The sequence below is a fragment of the Sebastes fasciatus genome, chromosome 14, assembly GCF_043250625.1.
Source record: "Sebastes fasciatus isolate fSebFas1 chromosome 14, fSebFas1.pri, whole genome shotgun sequence".
In the NCBI taxonomy this organism is placed as follows: domain Eukaryota; kingdom Metazoa; phylum Chordata; class Actinopteri; order Perciformes; family Sebastidae; genus Sebastes; species Sebastes fasciatus.
This window is the reverse complement of record NC_133808.1, coordinates 10,822,760-10,842,500: the sequence shown is the minus strand read 5'-3', so window position 1 is coordinate 10,842,500 and position 19,741 is coordinate 10,822,760. Positions and strand designations below refer to the sequence as shown.

Below are 19,741 nucleotides of genomic sequence, written 5' to 3'. Positions count from 1 at the left end.
ATGGTGCTGACTGACTGGACCTGAAACACCTACTCACACCCAAATGCAAATTCATAAGCTGTCATGACAAGAGAGAGATAGAGAGAGAATAAAAGTGATTATATACACTGAATGACCAGCAGCAGCATCCTGACTTTTTTACAGTGCCGGCACCGGTTGTGAAATCTCATATGTCTCACTTATTTACCTTCTGAAGTAACTTCAAACACATATATCATCAGCTGAGCGGTGGTGTAGCAGCGTTATAGGATAATAACTGACTGAGTGAGTGAGTGTGGGGGGGGATATAAGAGTGTGAAGTGAGACAGCAACCAAACTCTCTCTCAGCACTTCTCGCTGGGAAGAAAAAAGTTTGCTGCTTGTCAGAGTTTTGTGCATGCCTTGAGAGAGTTGTGTGTGTGTGGGTGTGTGCATTTGTGTGAAGCAGCATTGTGGTGTGTATGTGTGTGTGTGTGTGTGTGTGTGAGAGCGATACACAGGCTTGTTTGCCTACTGTGGCAGCTTAGAGACAGAGAAACGAGGCTGTTAGCAACGGGTTAAACATTAGGAGGCTCGGGTAGCGGAGGAAGGACACTAGGGGGGAGGTGTGTGTGTGTGTTGGTGTGTGTGTGTGTGTGTGTGTGTGTGTGGGAGTGTTGCAGGGGTGGTGTCTTGGATGTCATCGGCAGCGCTCTCACTTCCAGGGTAATAGTCATTGGTATTGATGGGTGGCTGTCAGGGAGGCAGGGAGCCACCAGGTTGGGGAGAGTGGCCGGGGGCTGGCCCTTGGCTGTTATTTTCAATTACAGGGGACCAGGGCAGAGCTGACAGCAAAGGCATTTGTACATCCAGCAAAGGGGGAGGAGGAGGAGGAGGAGGAGGGTGTGTGTGAGAGGAGGGGAGGGCGGGTGCAAGAGAGAGGAGGGAGGGAGGGAGGGAGGGAGAAAGGTGGGAGGGGGGGGGATGAGACTCTGGCCCCTGCTCCTGGGTTTGATGTGGAAACTGAGCACTGACCTCTGTGACTTTACCCCCGCGTTGTGGAGAGAGGCCCACAGCCTTATGCCTTTAACTGTGTGACAGGCGGTAGGTAGGTAGGGTGTGTGTGTTTGTGTGCATTAAATTGGGGGTCTCATCCACAAGGGAAAAAAAGGAGGAGGAGGGGGGTTGGGTCATGTGTGTGTGTGGATGAGACCCCCTGCAGCTCACGGATGTTCAGCGAGCGAGATTAGTGCCCATTTAAACTCTCACTTAAATCCATTTACAAAAGGGGCCTTCTGCCTGTGCATGAATAAGCAGGCTGATATTACCACACATGTGGAGCCTGTGCATGAACAGAGAAGGAGGATCATATTTGGAGCTCTGAAACAGGCAAGAGAGAGGGCGATATTACCTGAAAATAATATAATTCTGCAGGGGTGTTTTTGCGATAACAATATTCAGGTCGATATGATAAAATGCCGAAGAACACTTTCATGTTATTGCTGTAACGTTAAACCACATGTCTGCCGTGGAGGGCGTCACAGTCAGAACTAGATAGTGTAGCTGCCATTAGTGGCCTTCAGTACACGTACGAACGAATCTTTAACACCAGACTGAACTGACTCTAATGAGTCGTCATTGTCACTTAAGGATTCAGTGGCTTTTAGCAGTGGAGCTCCTCTCGCTGCTGATTGAGAGCACTGTTTAGCCCGGTCGTGGTACGCTCTGAAAGTTGCGACGGTATGAACGGTGATGCGTTCACGTACTGATTAAAAACATTCAGTTGAACAATGATTGGCATCTTTTAGCAAAACAAAACTTGACCACTCTCAATTTTCTTTCATTGTCTTGCAGTACAGTACTCAATGTATCCTCATACAACAGTTCGTATGATATCTTACGAAAAGTTATTCCTCATTTTTTGTGCAATTTCCTACGAATGTCCAACAACACGTGGCGAATGTAAATTACCTTCCGTTGCATACAGTTTTTTTCAAAATAAACTTCTGTCTTCACAGGAAATAACTTGGTTAGGTTTAGGCAACAAATCTACTTGGTGAGGTTTAGGAAAAGATCGTGGTTAAGGTTAAAATAACTCCGGAAGTGGCGTAACTGAAGTACGGAAGTGACAAATATTTGACTTCTGGTTTCACATGGGACGTGAACAGCGGTACCCTGGGTGAAAGTCCAGTGTTTTTTGATCCACCCATCCACCCCGACGTCCTCCCTATGCGACGTTTGTAGCTCTTTATATTTCCTGGTTCATGATAACGTGGATTATATATGAATCAATTTCATGGGATATATAGGACTTACAGTGTATTACTTTTTGTAGGTATATCTACGAACGGTGTATGAGAACAGCCTGCTGTACGTCATGTGGAGTACACTTGGTCAATAATTGAAACAAGTCCTCCAAATTAAACCACAAAAATACGTTGTTTATCCATGCCCTCTAAAACAACACATAACGTATATGCGCTTTTTTGATCTGATGCCCCTATTGGCATGATAAATCATATCGCTATGGTTAAGGTTTGGTTAGGTTTAGGCACAAAAACGACTCGGTTAGAATTAGGAGAAGATCATGTTCTGGGTTAAAATTGTTACTTTGTTAAGGTTATGGGACCTTCAACATCATCATTAGCTACAATAACAGCCAGTAGAGGGCTTCGTCATTAGAAAGTTCTGTTTTGGTGTTTGCTGAGTGATGCTGTTGTTTTTCTTGGGTGGACCGTCTCAATAATTCGGTTCTGTAAGGATGCAGCAATGTTGTTTGTCTGTTTGGTGCTTTCCCAACATGTTCTCATCCTGCGTCACTTTAGGTTTAGGCAACAAAATTACTTAGTTAGGTTTAGGAAAAAAACAACTTGGTTGGGCTTAAAACTACTAGGGTTTGTAAAGTGAAAATGAAACTTAACGCAAGGGACTCTAACAGCGGTCTCCTGGATGAAAGCCTTGTGTTTGTTGGGCCCATCCACATCCCCTCCAACCCACCTTGTGTGTGTCTTTTCTCTCTTTAAACTACGACTCCACACTCCCGGCACACTATCTCTCAGCATTTACTGTTGCTGCGGATGGGTTTACTATAAAGTTAATGGAAAGCCCGGTGCGTAACATACTGGTGCGGCGGTATCACTAGCTGACGACCGCGACAAAGCCTCGGAATTTGACGCCCCGGAAATGAGAACGGGCTGTCTCTCCACACATGATTTCTGGCTCTCCTCGTACTCAACCAGATGCTTCAGCTTGAGATGATGAAATACGTTTGTTGTGTTGTCCTCATTTGAAGTTAATGTCTGCTTGTTAAAGGTGCAGTGCGTAGGATCTTCTCCGGTGTAGAAGAACTACGGTGGCTGAAATGAAAAAGTTAAAATGCAAATAGCCTTATCGAGAGCCAGTGTTTGGTTTGTCCGTTCTGGGCTACTGTAGAAACATGGCGGCCGGGTCAGCAAAGAGGACCTGCTCCCTATGTATAAACAGCTCATTCTAAGGTAACAAAAACACATTTTCAGGTGCATATACACTTAAGAAAACATGTAATATTATATTCCATTTCTGCCAATAGATCCCCCCTAAATGCTACACACTGTTCCTTTAATGCTGTACATACACTTGCTCAAATCCTGATAAAACATGAACAATATGATGTGGTACCTATAGTTGTTTTCTACCACAGCAGCATCAAGCTGCTACACTGCCACTCTGATTCCTTCAATGGCTCAACCCCCCACCCCAGACACGGTCCAAGGGCTTATGATAGAGATCAGTGCAGGTGGGGGGACTCAATTAAAAAGCCAATCACCAACAGATAGACTCTATCTGTCCGTCAACACCGCTCTGCCCAGCACATTTCATTGCGCGGCAGGATTCCCCCACTAAAGGCATCATCTGTCTGCCACAGATCACAACACACAAATTGGGCGCGTGTTGACAGATTGGATCTTTCAGGAAGAAGTGCTGTGCTCCAGTGTGTGCGGTCTAACAACGTGTACGCTCGCCGTCGTATTCAGGGAGATGTGAAATTCCCTGTATTACCCCTAATCAGCTGGGTTAACTGCTGGCGTATTGACTGACTGCTGTACCATTGATCCAGGTGGGTGTTATGGAGTGTATCGTCATTGATTGCAGATAGACTGCAGTGCACTGTATAGCTGGATTCATTCGGGATCTCCGGCTGTAAGCCAAAGCCAAAGAGGAGCGAGGCAGATTATAGAGGTTGGTTGCGCTTGAGGTGCATTGTGGGATATCCTGTGGCCCCTGGTCAAAAGAGGTGGGCGTTGCGTCAAAACCCGGATTTTCAGCCACAGGAGACTGGCGTGTGCAAAGACCCTGAAACACATACACAGCGACACACACAGCCACAGGCTCTTACAATAGACTAGCATGTCAAGGACAATGCATATACAATGCGTGAGACAGACAGCACCTAAATAGACGGGTGACTTTGTATATTGATAGATGTACCTGCCCCAAAAATCGACAGGACAACAAGGTCGAGAGGGTTAAAAACGTTTGCGACTATTTCAGCCATTGTTTCACTCTGAATGGCGAGACATGCGTTGGTTGTTAAGACTAACTCTCATAGGCGATGGCTGCGAGCTGACCCCCACACCCCCCCCACCCCGAGCTGTTATTTCACCATGTCAGAAGATGACAAAATGTTCTCTCCCTTTGCGATTTCTCTTGTGGATTCAACCTTTGACCCCGGTGTCCAGCCCACGTTTGTTTACCAAAATTGAGTTAAGGGTGTACAAGAAGTGCTAGAGCATGTGTGTTTTGTGACTGAGAGAGAGAGAGAGAGAGAGAGAGTACGGAAAGTATTGTGCAACAACCAGTGAATCTGATAGTCTAAACGATGAACACGGACAGAAAGAACTACAATGTAAAATGGGTGCTTACAGCTTGTGAAACATCACCGTGAGTATTTTTAATTTTTGCGGCATTGCCCTATTGAATTCTTATAAGCAGCCTGTTACTGTTTGAACCCTCTTTAAGCTTATCTTTTGATAGAAAGACAAAAATTGCCTGACCAGCGCAGTGATCCAAGTTTTTTTTCCTTTTCTTAAAGTAATGACACCACCCCTAGAGTAGCACACTCAGTGCTTACTGGAAGTGACTCATTTAGCTTGCCCCCAGACTCTGATTTTAAGGTTGCTTGACATGTTTCCATGGAAAGGTATGTCAATGGAAGGCCTTTTCTATCTGCGGGGATGTTTCCCCTGTCAACCAAGTGTGTGTTTTACTCTAGCCAAATATGGTTGGTGAACAGCAGGAAGGAGAAATGGAAGGAGGCCAAGAAAAGAGGATGAAAGTCAGCATTTTCTGAGTGTTTTGGACCCTCTTTCTTTTTTTAAAAAGCATAAAGAGTTTCCCTTTACAGAATCTTTGGGGAGCTGCGTTTCTCCAGCCTCGGTGCAGATGGTTTCAGCAGACCTGCGTAAGGATGCTGCTGCAGGGATCACTGTGAACTCTGTTTCCAGTTGTACTGTAGGTCAACTGTTAGGAGAGGAAATTATGCAAACAACATGTGGAATCCATTTGGGGTGCCTTTGGCATTCCACAGACTCTTTGGCTTTAAACTGAATGTAGGTTCAAGCTATGGCCCATAACTCCTCTCAATTAGCTGCTGCGACCAGGTATCGGCGCGGCACGGCATCAGTTGAAAAAGAGAGGAAAAATGATCGAAGTGAAGGCGTGAGTAGATGAGTAATAGAGGTAAACACAGCTGCTGACTTTTATTGAGTGGCGTTGGAGAGCTGGAACGGGTCAAACCGAGGGGAAAAACTCGGCGAGCGAAAATAACTGCGCGCACATTTGATGTAATAAGTGTCAGTGTGTTGGAATGTTTTGGTTGGTCCGTTATTGTCTGTTTCCATTCGGCGTGCGTTAGGGTGGATTTGGTTGTGTCAGCACAAAGTGAGGTTACTTTGTGATGCTACATCAAGAGGACCCTGCAAAGACTATTAAAGAGAAATGCACATATTTGTGTGTATGCCCGCATGCATAGCTTTGTTTGTATCACAAGAGATAGCCAGTGAGAAAAAAAGGGCACGGGGAGAAAAGCAAAAAAAAAAAAAGTGTGTGAGTGTGTGTTTAAGTGCTTGAGCTGATATTATTTCTATGCGACTTGTTTACAGTAGATACTGTAGAAGATGAGTCAGTGTATCGGTGCCTTTGCATGCTCGCATTGTACAGTTATTGTAGAACATCTAGGTCGATCTTTGAGAGTGCATGTGAGTGCACATGTGCTGTGATGCATTCAGTAGACGAGCTATTGTGAGTAGTATGTACACAGTGCATATGTTGGGGGAAGGGGGATCGCACACACACACACAAACACACACACACACACAGTCAGACATACATTTTGTAACACAAGCGCACGTACACTGTCATAGCCTAGGGGGATAAAAGGCAGTAGCCTACTCAAAGAATCCCCCCATTAGGGCAGGAGCGTACTGGCATCCCTTGGGGAGGGGAGGAAACGAGAGGGAGTATATGTGGGTGGTAGTGGTGGTGGGAAGGATGCAGGTTATTGTGAGGATGCTAATCTAGTGCATCCCACCTCTCCCTGTTAGGGCGAGAGATGGGAGCAGGGTTTCACTCTGACCCCTCTGCTCCGGTACATAGAAAGCATCGATAACCTTTGAATGAGACGAGCAATGACTGGGTGTCGTGATTCACTTGCTTACACCTTGCACAATATGTTCTCATGAGGTTATATCCTTGACACAGACTGTCTACACAATTTCTGTAGTGGTTTCCTTACACTGTACCTATTCAACGTACACACAACGGTTTGTATGATATCTTTCGTGCGTTTTCCTACGAATGTAGGAACACGTGTCAAATTCCGCTTGTAACATGCATACAGTGTTTTCAAAATAAACTTCTGTCTTGACAGGAAACAACTTAGTTAGGTTAAACCTGCAGTAGGTAGAATGTTTTTGGCATCATTGGCCAAAAATTCCGTAATAACCTTTCAGCAATATTGTAAAGTGTTCTGAGAGAAAACTAGACTTCTGCACCTCCTCATGGCTCTGTTTTCAGGCTTTAAAAAATCTAGCCTATGATGGTAGACTTTGGCCAATCACAGGTCATTTCAGAGAGAGAACGTTTCTATTGGCTGTTCATTTGACGGAGGCAGCCGTCAATCACTCGCGAACTCCGATCAAATGGTCCAACTAGGGAGCGCTTATCAAATATGAATCGATATTCTGTTACTTTCTCCGGTGGGCGGTGCTTGCTATTTCCTGAACTGATCTCAACATGGCTGCTCGGGTCACAAACTTTCTCATTTTACAGCTAAACAGTACACTAAAAGATGTTTCTGAAAACATTTGAGGCGAGAAATAGGCATTACAGGAACAGAATATTGATTCATATTTGATCAGCGCTGCCTAGTTTGACCGTTTGATCGGAGTTCGCGAGTGATTGACAGCTGCTAAGGGATGGCAAGGCTCCAGCTCGGCTCTTACTGCTTGTTTTCCTCCGGTCTGTGAAATCTTGCAGATGCCATTAGGAGCACCGGAGGACACAGAGACACATGATTTTTTTCAAATGACCTGTCTCATACACTACTGTCAGGATATAGTGACCGTTTTATGAAAATAAATCATACTTGCTCCAATTCTACCTACTGCTGCTTTAAGGCAACAAAACTACTTGGTTCAGGAAACGATCGTGGTTTGGGGTTAAAATAACACCGGAAGTGGCGTTACTTAAGTACGGAAGTTAAGTGACAAATAAATCAACGTTGACCTCTGGTTTCACACGGGACACGAACATTGGTCTCCAGGGCGATTAAAGCATTCATAAGAAAGTATTCACCGGTGTTCAGGTATTTTATTCACTGTGAATTCTGTACAGGACTGTGCCCATGATACACCTCTGTCAGTTTGAGATGAGTCTTAAGCACTGCAGTGTGGTCACCTCAACCTGTGCACCGAGAGTAAATAAGAGACAGAGTCACTGAGTGCATTTTTTATTGATTCACTGACGCTAACCTCTTTCTCTCTATCTCCCTCTCTCCCATGCGCACATACAGCATAGCTCTACAGTTTGTAAACTTCACCATGCGAAGAACATTGCAGTATCTCCCTGAAAGCCAACTACTAACACGCGTTGATCCTCGGCTCCACCTCCCCCTCCTTTGGTACAAGTGAGGTTTTTGTGTCAGAGGCTATTTTAGATGCACAGCCACTGACCCTACTGCATTTGCTGAGGTGTCTGTGTGTGTGCTGTATGTGTGTGTGTGTGAAGGGTGTTCTAGAGAGGTCACCCGATTACGTTGAAGCAAGAAGACCTCATCGTGTATTGGCTCTTTACAAGCTGTTTTGTGGCATCTATTTGTGGTTTCCTTAGCGCCGCCGCCGAACTCGATCCAGCCCTCGCACGGAATATTTAACTTATCCTTTCTGATTTGATTACATCAAAAAAATGATCTTCAATTGGACATAAACGGTCTAGAATGGTGTCACAAATTGCTTTGACTCCTAAGTCGAAGCTCACTTGAGTAATGCCACCTCACTTTAGAGCTGTCACGGTCACAGCTTGTTTGGCTGTTTCTCTGCTGCATTTGAGGCACATGATGCAAGAGGATGTCAGACTGTTCTGTTTACCTCTCTCCGGAGCGCTGTGGAGGAGTGTGTGTGTGTGTGTGTGTGTGTTTGCCGTGTGCGTGCTGGCGCGTGCATGCACACTGTAGGTGTGTGTGGGTGGCTGTTTGTGTTGAATGGGCATCTATATTCTTCTTTCATGAGCAGAGCTGCAATATTGAGAGTGTGTGTGCGTCTGTCTCTTATTGTAAGATAAATATGGTTCATTGCGGTTTGCAGACAGAGGTCACAAGGTGTGTGTGTGTGCGTGTGTGTGTGTGTATTTATGTGTGTGTGTGTGTGTGTGTGTGGTAGCCAGATTGTAGAGCAGAGCAGGGACGCAGGAAGTCAGCGTTATAAGAAGTGCATTTGACACACAGACGGAGACGCAGACAAACCAGACAGCGACTGACTCTTTTTCGCTTTGAGTGTTTCCTCTCTGAATAAGTAGCTTCTTCATTTCCCACAGTTTCGCATGACCTTAGAAGGGACGGAGGTGGTATTAGCGGAGGTGGGGAGCTTTCACAAAAACGACGGCGAAAAAAATCACAAGATTTCCCCTTTGACCTATAAAAAATATATATTTTAGACTAGGCAAATAAAGAAATAAAGTGTTGAGTTTTTTTATCCTAATATTTGACATTTTTAAAGAGACATATCTGGTTAAAGTATTACTGACACAACTTATATTTGACTGTCATCTCTTTGGTTTATATGTGCTGATTTTAAATGGTGTGACAGTGACAGTATGTGAGATTTTTTTCATTGTTGTTCAGTATGTTTAGCTGCGTTCCTGCCCACTGTTTGAGCACCTTTTATTAAAAATACTGTGTAAACATACTGACACAGTCGAGGTGCTGCATGTCCACTCATCTTCCTATAAATTCTGTGTGTGTGTGTGTGTGTGTGTGTGCTAGCGAAGGCAGCGGACTTGAGCCGCATCCGGCGACCTCATCCCCCTCATCCCGACAGGATTACTGACACAGGATCCCCCTGCCCCTGGCAGAAATAGCAAGGACCCAAGGGCAATCCACCAGAATATGGGAACTTCCGTGGGCCTTGCTAGTGCGCAAGGGTGTGTCATGTGTGTGTGTGTGTGTTGTCTGTGTATTTACATGATTATCAACTTGCTATAAATGGAGCTGGTTTCCTCCCAGGTGGTGAGGCTCTCTGGCTGAGGCAAGAACATGAGTTCACTGCTCTTTATTTTCTGCTGTATACTGTAAATGAAGGAACATTTTTGTATGAGATGTCTACAGGAACTTACATAATGAGGTCATTGTGCAGGGATAAAAAAAAAAAAAGTGGCACTCCACATTGTCGCTGAGCCCTTTTTCTGTATCAAACCCCCTGAACCCAGGCTCATTTAACCTTACATGCCACCCATTCTGCATTGTATAAAATACAATAACTTGCTGTCCACTATAAAATAGGTCTGTAAATCTCTGGAGAGTTCCACGTTGTGCCTGTTTTTCTAAACTGGGTCACAAATGTGCATTTTTTTTCCCCAAAGCTGAGTTTCACCACAATGGAGCATGATTTGTATTCTGACGTATGGATCAATCGGATCAATACTCACCCTTTGCCGCCTCCATTCAGCCTGTGCAAATGGTTTTAGCGTCCACCTTTGGGGCTGTCTCAGTCTATTCTCCTCTGTGTCTTTGGTTTTTATAAATGCATATTTTTTTTCCTGTACGTGGCATTTTTGGACAAGCATTTTGGCGATAACATCCTCCCTCCCTATGCAAGGCATATCCACAAAGTAATGAGCGTATTGACGCTGCTGGTGACGGGCTCTTTAAATAAAATCACCCTCTACTATGTGTTTATCCGAGTTTTGTGACGTCAAGAAACGGAACCATTAGATGGCTTTTTGAATTGCAGGCCTGCATGTTTGAGTGCAGTGCAGAGCCCAGTCATTCATGTACGCCACATCATATTCAACAACAAGTGATAGCATCAGACAGATAGAGGATGACATTCAGTTCAAATTGATGGGACCTGATAAGCCCCAAGTTTGGCTGCATGTCCTAGAGATGAAAACATCCAATATATGAGAAGTGTATTCTGCCTAATAATAACTGTTTCCATGTGTAAAGCTGTGTCTATTCCCAGAGGAAAAGAGCAGGGTGTTTTGAGGTAAAGTGCATCAGTTGAGTGCATCTCTAAGGGGTTTTTAACCCTAAAGGGAACATTTTTTTTTTCCAAGGGTAGTGCATACAGTATGAACTATGGTTTGATGCCATTGTGCTTGTCGGGGGTTAGAGAAGTCCACGCTTCTCTGAGCAGCGAGGTAGCAGCACTCTGCTCTCTTGAGCCCCGTTCAAAAATGTCCCAGAAGCATCCAAAAGACTTCGCTCGCTGCTCCTGCCAAGGAAAATACGGCTTATGAAATGGAAATTCTGAGACCATTCACAGGGTGCCAGGAATGATTAGAAAAAAAAAAGACTATGTCCATCTCAGTACATCCAGGAGTGAAGTCTGAGGGGAAACACACATCCCCCACCTCGGTCACACATAACAAACAGCATCATCACTGTTTACCTGGCATGTGCTGTTTGGAGTTAGAACGTCTTTAGAGGGAAACTCCCCGGACTTTATACATAAAGGTCAGTTAACTCGTCGTGTGGAGCACTACTCAGCTCAGATGAAAGCAGTTGTTATGTGTCCTCTGTGGGAGTTTTGTCACGTCTGGCAAAATAAGCCCTGATGATGTCATCAGAAGTTGGAGACAAATTTATAACGTTATAATGTCTGTGTTACAGATGTGGGACATGAATTTGAAAGACGTGGACATTTATCTGGCAGGGAGGGTCTAATGAAAAAATAAAAAGTAGTGGTTGCATTATGGGAAATGTAGTGTGTTTTTGGAGTTTGACCCATACTGTTTTGAGACACTTTAATTTGTCTCTTGTGAGTGCACAACTCTATAGAAGACGGTGGGAGCTTAAAGGTCCCAAATTGTAGAAAGTGAGATTTTCATGTCTTTTTTGATTATAAAGTGTGAATGTATCAAAATGCTCAATCCACGTAAAAATGCCCAGAAACTGTGCCTTTTAAACGAAGCGTCAGGACTTCTGTAATGTTGTGATGTCACAACTATTCAGTCAGTGGTAGAAGTGCTGCTAAACTCTGTGTAGTTGACGCACATGCACACACGCAGCGAGTCTCCGGCTGCAGTGACGCCGTGAAGACGGCGACAGTGCAGATGCAGATGACTGAAAAACGCTGACCAATCAGAGCAGACTGGGCTTTTTCAGGAGGGGGTCTTAAAGAGACAGGTGCTAAAAGTGTTTCAGTCAGAGGGTGAATACAGGTATATTCAGACAGACCATATGAGAAAAACAATGTGTTTTTCGAACATTAAAGTATGTATATAAAGTATGAAGCTTAAAATGAGTGGAAATGAATCTGAAAATGAGCATGATATGTCTCCTTTAAGTCAGACATGTTTGTTGTTGTTTCCACTAGCTCCTCTTAAAGAGTAACATAAGATTTTGTGTGGAGGAAAAGCAGTGCAGTACTCTGCCTTACAAAGCCTGAGAACAGTAACCAACAGTGAAATTTAGAAAAAAGGTTTGAAGTTTGAAGGCTACTTTGGCAAACTGTGTAATGATGATGATGACAATGAAGATGATTTCACCCCCCAATGATTGGACAATCTACATTTGGGCAATCCAGAGGGCACCTAAACTTTTTTCGTCCTTATGATTATATTTAGCCAGTGCCTTATTTATGCAGTATAAAAAAGTCAATTCTGAAAATGGTGGATCATTAAAATAGATTTTATTAATTGCAGGAAACAAATCAGAAAATGGCAAATTAGCTTTTGCTAAACTGGCATTTTTTTCCTTCTGTTTACAATTCCTACAAATATTAAATGTTTTTTATATACATTTCTATGACATAATATTTTTTTGCACAGTGAAACAGATTTCAAAAAGTCAGCTTCTGGTTTTGACTAAATATGTAGTTTTATACATTTTGGCTGTGTAGGGCAGCGCTGACCTCTGTGGGTTGAAGGTTCAAGTCTTTTGCCCGCCGTTATTTGCCTGGGTGCAGTTACTCTTTAAGCAGTAACTCTGCAGGGAACTATTTGAATGGGCTCTCAAGACCAGAACGAGGCCAACAAGATGAGGTCATGAACAGACACAGCTTAACATGAAGCAGGCTGAGGTTGAAAAATTCAGCTGTGATTCAGCTGTGGCTCTATTGTGTCTACGCCGCTGGCAAACAAGATCCATGTTTTATCACTAAACCTTTATTTTTTTCCAGGGTCTGCAGCGTGTCACTCAGCCAAATTCTCTTTTTCAGGCAAGCGTTTTCTTTTAATATCAGTCTAATTAGCATGTCGTGAACGTATAGCCAGCTTTCACTGCTTTTCTAGAAGTTGCTGCACCGAGCGAGTCGAAAGAGAGGAAGCGGAGGAGTGTGCTGGTGAGCTAGCAGTTGTAGACTGGTTATCAGGCCAATGTGTCACATTGGGGTGTCCAGGGGCACAGAAGAGGGAAGTGAGCCGCTGCAAAGAGGCCAGCGGCACACAATACACAGGAAATGCTCATCTCACATCACCTAACAGCTCTGTCCTTTTTTATGCATTTGCACTTGCAGCACTAGATGATCATTTGTTTCTGATTTGCAACATTTTTAAATGTTTTTTCCTTCTCTTGCGTTCCCTTTTTCGTCCTCTCCTCTCTTTGGTAGAGGACCGGGTGGGAGGGGGTCTGTTGGCATTCTTGCACCGTGTGCTTTGCGCTCGACCGGGCCTTGGCTCGGGTCCATATCCCCTCTCTACCCTCTCTCGCTTCTCTGACTCCCGCCCCTCCTCCCCATTAAACACCCCCCCCACCCCACCCTCCTCAACCTCTTCAACTCCCCTTGGTTGCTTCCCTATAACCACTGCTCCTGCCAGCAACTCTGTGCTCTTCAACAAGCCCCCCCACCCTCCTCCTCCTCCTCACTTCTCTTGCTATCACCTTCCTTAACACTTCCTCATGTATCTCCCATAACTCATTGCCCCCCCTTCCCTTCCCCTCACCCTTTTATTCCATCTCTCTTCCATCCCGGCCCGTGGCAGCAGGTCCAGCCTCTGTGACACAGATGCACCCAGTTGCTCTGGGCGCTCGACATGGGAACAAAGCATCGGCGTGGCCCGTCTGTTACAGTGTGGTTCAGGGTGTGTAGCGTTTGTGTGTACATGAGAGAGAGAGAGAGAGAGAGAGAGAGAGAGAGATGAGTGGGAAAGCAGAGATGGTACACATGGCCAGATACTAAATCTGTTTTTTATGAGTTTGTTTAAGCTTAACTTTCACTTCAACAAGAAAATGTCTTCCATTGCTGTGTGAGCGAACACCCAGAGACCACCCGATTCCACTGTTATCAGGGCGTTAAATAGGCGTTATCGGTTGCTATAAGCACCGTAGATGTGGGTCAACAGGGGCCTACTTTGCCTACTACGTGGTAAAAGTGAAAGCAAAACTTAAAAGCAACACATTATAAAACTGAATGAAACATTGAATGAAACGTTACATTTTGAACACAAACAAAAAAAGTTTCTTTAGGTTTAGGCAACAAAATCACTTAGTTAAAGCTGCAGTGGGTAGAACTGGATCAAATATGATTAAAAAGAGTTATATTTATGAAACGGTCACTATATCCTGACAGTAGTGCATGAGACATCATGTGCCTCTGCGTCCTCCGGTGCTCCTAATGGCATCTTGTAGTGTACTGTTTAGCTGATTTTACAGCTAAACAGTACACTACAAGATGTTTCTGAAAACACTTGAGGCGAGAAATAGGCATTACAGTAACAGAATATTAATTAATATTTGACCAGCTCTGCCTAGTTTGACCGTTTGATCAGAGTTGAATGAACAGCCAATAGGAACTCTCTGTCTCTGAAATGACCTGTGATTGGCCAAAGTCTCCCGTCACGGGCTAGAGTTTTTCAAGCCTGAAAACAGAGCCATGAGGAGGTGCAGAAGTCTAGTTTTCTCTCAGAGCACATGAATTACAATATGCTGAAAGGTTATTATGGAATTTTTGCCCAATGATGCCAAAAACATTCCGCCTACTGCAGGTTTAAGTTTGGGGTAAAAGATTGTGGTCTGGCTTAAAATAACTACGTTTCAGAAGTGAAAGTGAAAGTTATCGCGGAACATGTGAACATAAAGACACCAACACGTTGTTGGTTTCAGATGAGATGCAAACCCACGATCTCTTGGGTGAAAACCCTGTTTTGTGCGTCCCTTCCATCGTCCCCAACTGCCACCCTATATGGATTTTCACAGTCTAAAGAGACAGTGTTGTTAAGCAGGATCTGTCTTCACACTCACATGTGCTGAGAGAACATGAACTCACAGCACATGTCAGATAAAGTTAAACCTGCTCTCACTGATTGGTTTTGTGGGCTTGTTAGAAATTTCACACCTTTCCTTTTGAAATATTTTGGGTTTATATGGTGTGTGTGTGTGTGTTTATAGGCATGGATGATGTCACTATATATGAGGTCAACATTTGGTCTCAGAATGTCAGAGGTTTTTTAAGAGAGGTTTGTCACCTCTAATTGATCCAGCTAGTCCGTTCAGGGTTGGTCTGCTTGGGCTTTATCCTTCCACTCCTTAGGTAGTTGCTATCGCCCCCATCAGCACAGAGCTCATGGCCATCAGCGAGCTTGGAGATAGTGGACCTGAGGTCATAGATGTGGCTATGTGGTGGGAGTTTCAGCTCATACTTTTGAAATGCATTAGCAGACACACAAATAAGCACAAACAGAAAAAGCAAAGAGAGCAGCAGACATATACTGTATATATTTCAAGCATTTTTTGATGCTTGGACTGGCCTCAATCTTCACCTGCTCCCTTTACCTTTTTTTTTTTTTTTCATTCTAGGGATTTTGGTGGGGACGGGAGGGCGGGTAAGGGGAGAGAGAAATGAGATGCCTTAACACTCCACTGCCCTCCTCTCTCCATCCAACTCCCCCACACACCTGGGATGGCCATTTCATTTCAGAGTGCAGCAAATGGAAAGGTGATCTTAATCTACCCTGTTTCCCTCTAACCCCCCCTCCCTCTCTCCATCTCCCACACACGGAGCCTCATACCGCTGATGGACAGCACACTGCTGGTTGCCTAAGCCTGCCGCCAGCGGACCAAATTTAGTGATAGAGAGTACTGGATACACACATTGGTTTATTGCCTTGAACAAATTCTCCTCATTTCAAACTCATTTCTTTGTTCATCTTTTTGGTTTGTGATCCCAAAGTGCTACCTTAGCAGACGTGTTCCTTCTCTCATGGGAGCAGAAGCAGTTGACAGTTGACTTCGGTCAAAGTGTTTCGACATGACCTCTTCAATACACAGAACCCCCCCTGTTAGCTCATTACTCAGTGTTAGGTCTCTCTCACTGCTGTTAGCTCTTTGGTCATTACAGTCACAAGCAGAGGTATGCACTGGTCATTGATTTCCTATGAATAGCCCGCTGCAGGCCAGTTCATTAGGAAGGTGATCACACACCACTGGATTAACTGGACTGTAGGCACATTGGGAAAGGTTGTCGCTTTCAAGAAATTGTGACGTGCTGTGCAAAACTGATTTTGAACAGCATTGCACGCATTTATCATCAAGAACAAATAAGTTCGGATGAAACTTTTTCACTTTTTTCAGAAAAGAACCTTGAGAAGGAGAAAATGGCAGAATGATGGTCATCTTGAGGAAAAAACAAACCTCACTTTCTGCCTCCTCTCTCTCTCTCTTCTTCTTCTTCTCCTCCTCAACACATGGCTCGAGGCTGGACTGAGGCTGCAGCTCCACCCGCCCGGCCGTTACTATGGCAACGCTATCTGGGCCTACCAAGACCTGAAGCCGAAGGACATCCTGGACAACAATACAATAGCAGCACAGCCAGGGTACCTGAGGGACTTAGACCTGAGAGGCGAGATCTGGGGGGGGGGGGGGGGGGGGGGGGGGGGGGGGGGGGAGTGCAGATTGAGAGAGTAATCCTCCCTCTTTCTCTACCTCTCTCGCACACAAACCCAGTCAGGATTAGCCTTTTGCTTGAGAATCTAAGACGTAGTGGAAGAATTTGTGGCTTTAAATGATTTTTTTTCTGTCGCAATTCTTATCGAAATCAGTAAAACTAAATGTTTTTGATAACCATCTTGAGTGGATTGTCTGGTATGTAAAAAAAAATCTTGATCGTTGGACAGGCCACATGGATGTTAGATCTGCGATGGTTAGTATATGTCATTCGTGACTGGCTGAGCTTTTTTTTTTTTTTCTCCGCATACACGAGAGTGGTCATGGTGGCTGCGGCGCTGCTGACTGCAAGGATTGGGCCACACATCCTGCTGCTGGTGCCAGCAGTGGAGAGTAATAGAGATGTTTAGAGTCCATTTGCCTTGCTTGCATTCCTCCATGTACTGCTGCTAAAATAATAAGGGGAAGGGTTACCTCAGGTCGGCCCCAACTGAGGGATACGGAACATGCATTGTTGTCATTGGCTCCATTTGAGTATCCCTCTTAAAGCCACAGCACGGAGCTGAGGAGCCGGGCACTGCTGCTGCTGCCCACTTTGCAGAGGAACAGTGCTCAGAGGCAGCAGAGGGAAAGATACATGTACTAACAAGTGTGTTTTTGTGTGTGTTTGCATGTGTGTAAGCATCACATTGTGGTCTTTCACTTCTATTTCCAAGTATCAATTATTATTTCATGTTAGAGAGGACAAGTTGTGTGGCTCTGTTGAGTTACTATGTATCAAAGCAAGTATTTGTATTCCATTGAAGTCTTAAGAGGATTTTAGTAAGCGTTATGAAGTGCCACAGCCCTGCAGCAGCCCACCAGGCAATTGAAAATCTTTATTATGGAGAAGAGGGAGTCATGCTGTGCACTGACTGAGTTTACACAGTTTGTGTGCGTCTTTTGTCTGTCAGCTTCTGCTGGTTTTTTGAAACATGAATTTCGTGTCTATTTAAAATGTGTTTTTCTCTCAGTGGGTGCAGGCACAACATCGTAGATGTCCGTGTGTGAATAACCGAGTGTGGGACCTGCTTAGTCATGCTAAAACACCCGTCTTACACCTCCTCTGTTTCCTTTCGCAGGCAGCCTAAGAAACAGGATGTTAATGCTTGACGGAATGCCTGCAGTCCGAGTCAAAGCTGAGCCCCTGGAATCGGAACAAGGGGTAAGAGAGCAGTTGTTTTCCAGACAATTCCCTTTTTCTTTTTTTCTCCTGCTTTCCTCTCCGTCTTTCCTCCTCCTGGCAATGGGCTCGTAATTACTCCCAGGCCTAAGCAAGTGAGCGAGTGAGTGAGTGAGTGAGTGTGGGGGCTAAGAGGAGTGGTCGGAGAGCATGGTAGTAAGCAGGAAGAGGAGAAGAACCGGGAAGAGGAGGGGAGCCACAGCTGGAGCAGGAATGCATTAGGGGGGTTTCGGGGAGGTGACTGCTGGGGCCAGCAGAGAGTCCGTGCTGGCTGGGGGGGATCGTGCAGATGGAGCCACTGTCACATGGGAAAATCGTATCTATCTGTTCCTGCCCCTTTACGTCTCTCAGTTTCCCCTTCATCCTCCCATACCCTTCTTCCTCACAAACACACATGAGTGATCTCTCTCTCTCTCTTGCACACAAACACACACAGACAAACACACCATACTCTTCCTCTGCAAACACTTATCACAGCTCCATCTCTTCCTCTCCTCTATCTCATGCATGCCTCTACTCTCTCACAAAGCGCTCCCTGTCACCTCTGTGTTCCATCACACAATATTACACGGCTTTGTCGAATACTCGATTTTGATTGGTCAATCACGTTGTTCTACGGTCTGTTATTTCTTTATAGCAGACCGTTGCTATGTATAACAGACCGTTGCTATGGATGTAGTTCTGATCTCGGACTCCGGCGGACCGTTTTTGTGTCAAATTATTGATTTCTTAAGTATGTAGCTGTGTAATAAGCGGGATAATGTACTGCTAGCGGGTCATTGTTGTGAATTAGATATCTTCAGACCCCTCTGCTTCACATCGGGGTGCGGCATCGCCCTGTCGGGGTTTATTTCATAACAATGACAGGAAGGTTTTCATCTTTGATGAGTTTGTTTTAATCAAAAATGCACAATTTGATCTAATATTTTAGTTTTATGTTCATATTGGCCATGTTAGGAATAACGGAGTTACCTCATGCAAGGTTTTTCACGGCCCACATACAGTAGCAGTGCTCTCTGGTCCGACATACCTAGAAATAAAGTGGTCTTGTTATGGAGAAGCTGTTGCTAGGTTACAAGGGCTTTTGTGTTGCTGCCACAGCTGTGTGTGTGCAGCGGGTGCAGGCCACTTAATATTTGTAATCATGATGAATTAGTGTTCAGTTATTATTGATTTCCATTCATAACATATCAATAATATCCCGGCCCCCTAATATATCACCGAGAGCGCTTCGTGGGAGAAGAGCAAAATTCTGTTGAGACGAAACCGAGAGCATTAGCCCATGATGGATGAGAAAAATACCAGCTGCTGATAAGCCATCAGGTTACCTCAGTTGTTTGGCCGTGTAGGTGCTTTGTATTGATAAGAATCGAATCTGTCTCTACACATCTAAGGGCCTGACAGACAGGTAGCAGCAGGTGGTCACTTTCTGGGTGTCCTGTTCTCAGCTGTGGCTCCGGGGTTTGAGAGCCGTGTGCTCCCGAACTGCTACCTATTACCTGGGGTTTTTGAAGTCGTTCTCCATACGCGCAGTGATGTCAGTCACAGACAGGATGTGAGCACTGCAGCCCACACGGCTTTGAAGTGCACCGAGATCCAATCTCGCCCTAACAGACTGTGCTTCCCTTTAAACGGCAGATGCAGACAGACAGTTTAGGCTGCTGCAGAAATGTGGTCTTCATTTGGGTGGCGGGGGGCCAAGGGCTTGCTGGAAATGGTCTGCCTTGTTAGACAATTCGCCCGCAAGGGGCTGGAAAATCTGCCCCGCCGCTAACCAGTATCCCCTAATAAAGACAATGGCATGAGGACAGAGGCAGGCAGGCGGGTCGAGCATATCTTTATGTGTGTGTCTGTGTGTGTGTCAGTGTGTGAGTATGTGTAGGTTTGAGCGCATACATGTGTTTGTATCTGTCAAAGTGAGAGCAGGGGGTGGCTCAAGTTTTCCATTTGTGGTGGTTGAGATGTGTCTGAGAACCTAACTTTGT

General features: G+C 44.9%; 1 protein-coding gene across 3 annotated transcripts in view; it reads left to right on the top strand.

The window, feature by feature from the left end:
• The window catches only part of klf12b (Kruppel like factor 12b), a 46,060-nt gene that overhangs the window by 745 nt on the left and 25,574 nt on the right, over positions 1 to 19,741 (top strand). For 2 of the 3 annotated variants that reach the window (XM_074658695.1, XM_074658693.1), the window contains exon 2: positions 17,656 to 17,738. In XM_074658695.1, the coding sequence (XP_074514796.1) occupies positions 17,673 to 17,738 (66 nt within the window). In that variant the 5' untranslated portion in view covers positions 17,656 to 17,672. Of the gene's footprint in view, positions 1 to 4,732; positions 4,879 to 17,655; positions 17,739 to 19,741 lie in introns of those variants that run through there. The other variant, XM_074658694.1, reaches the window with a different exon arrangement.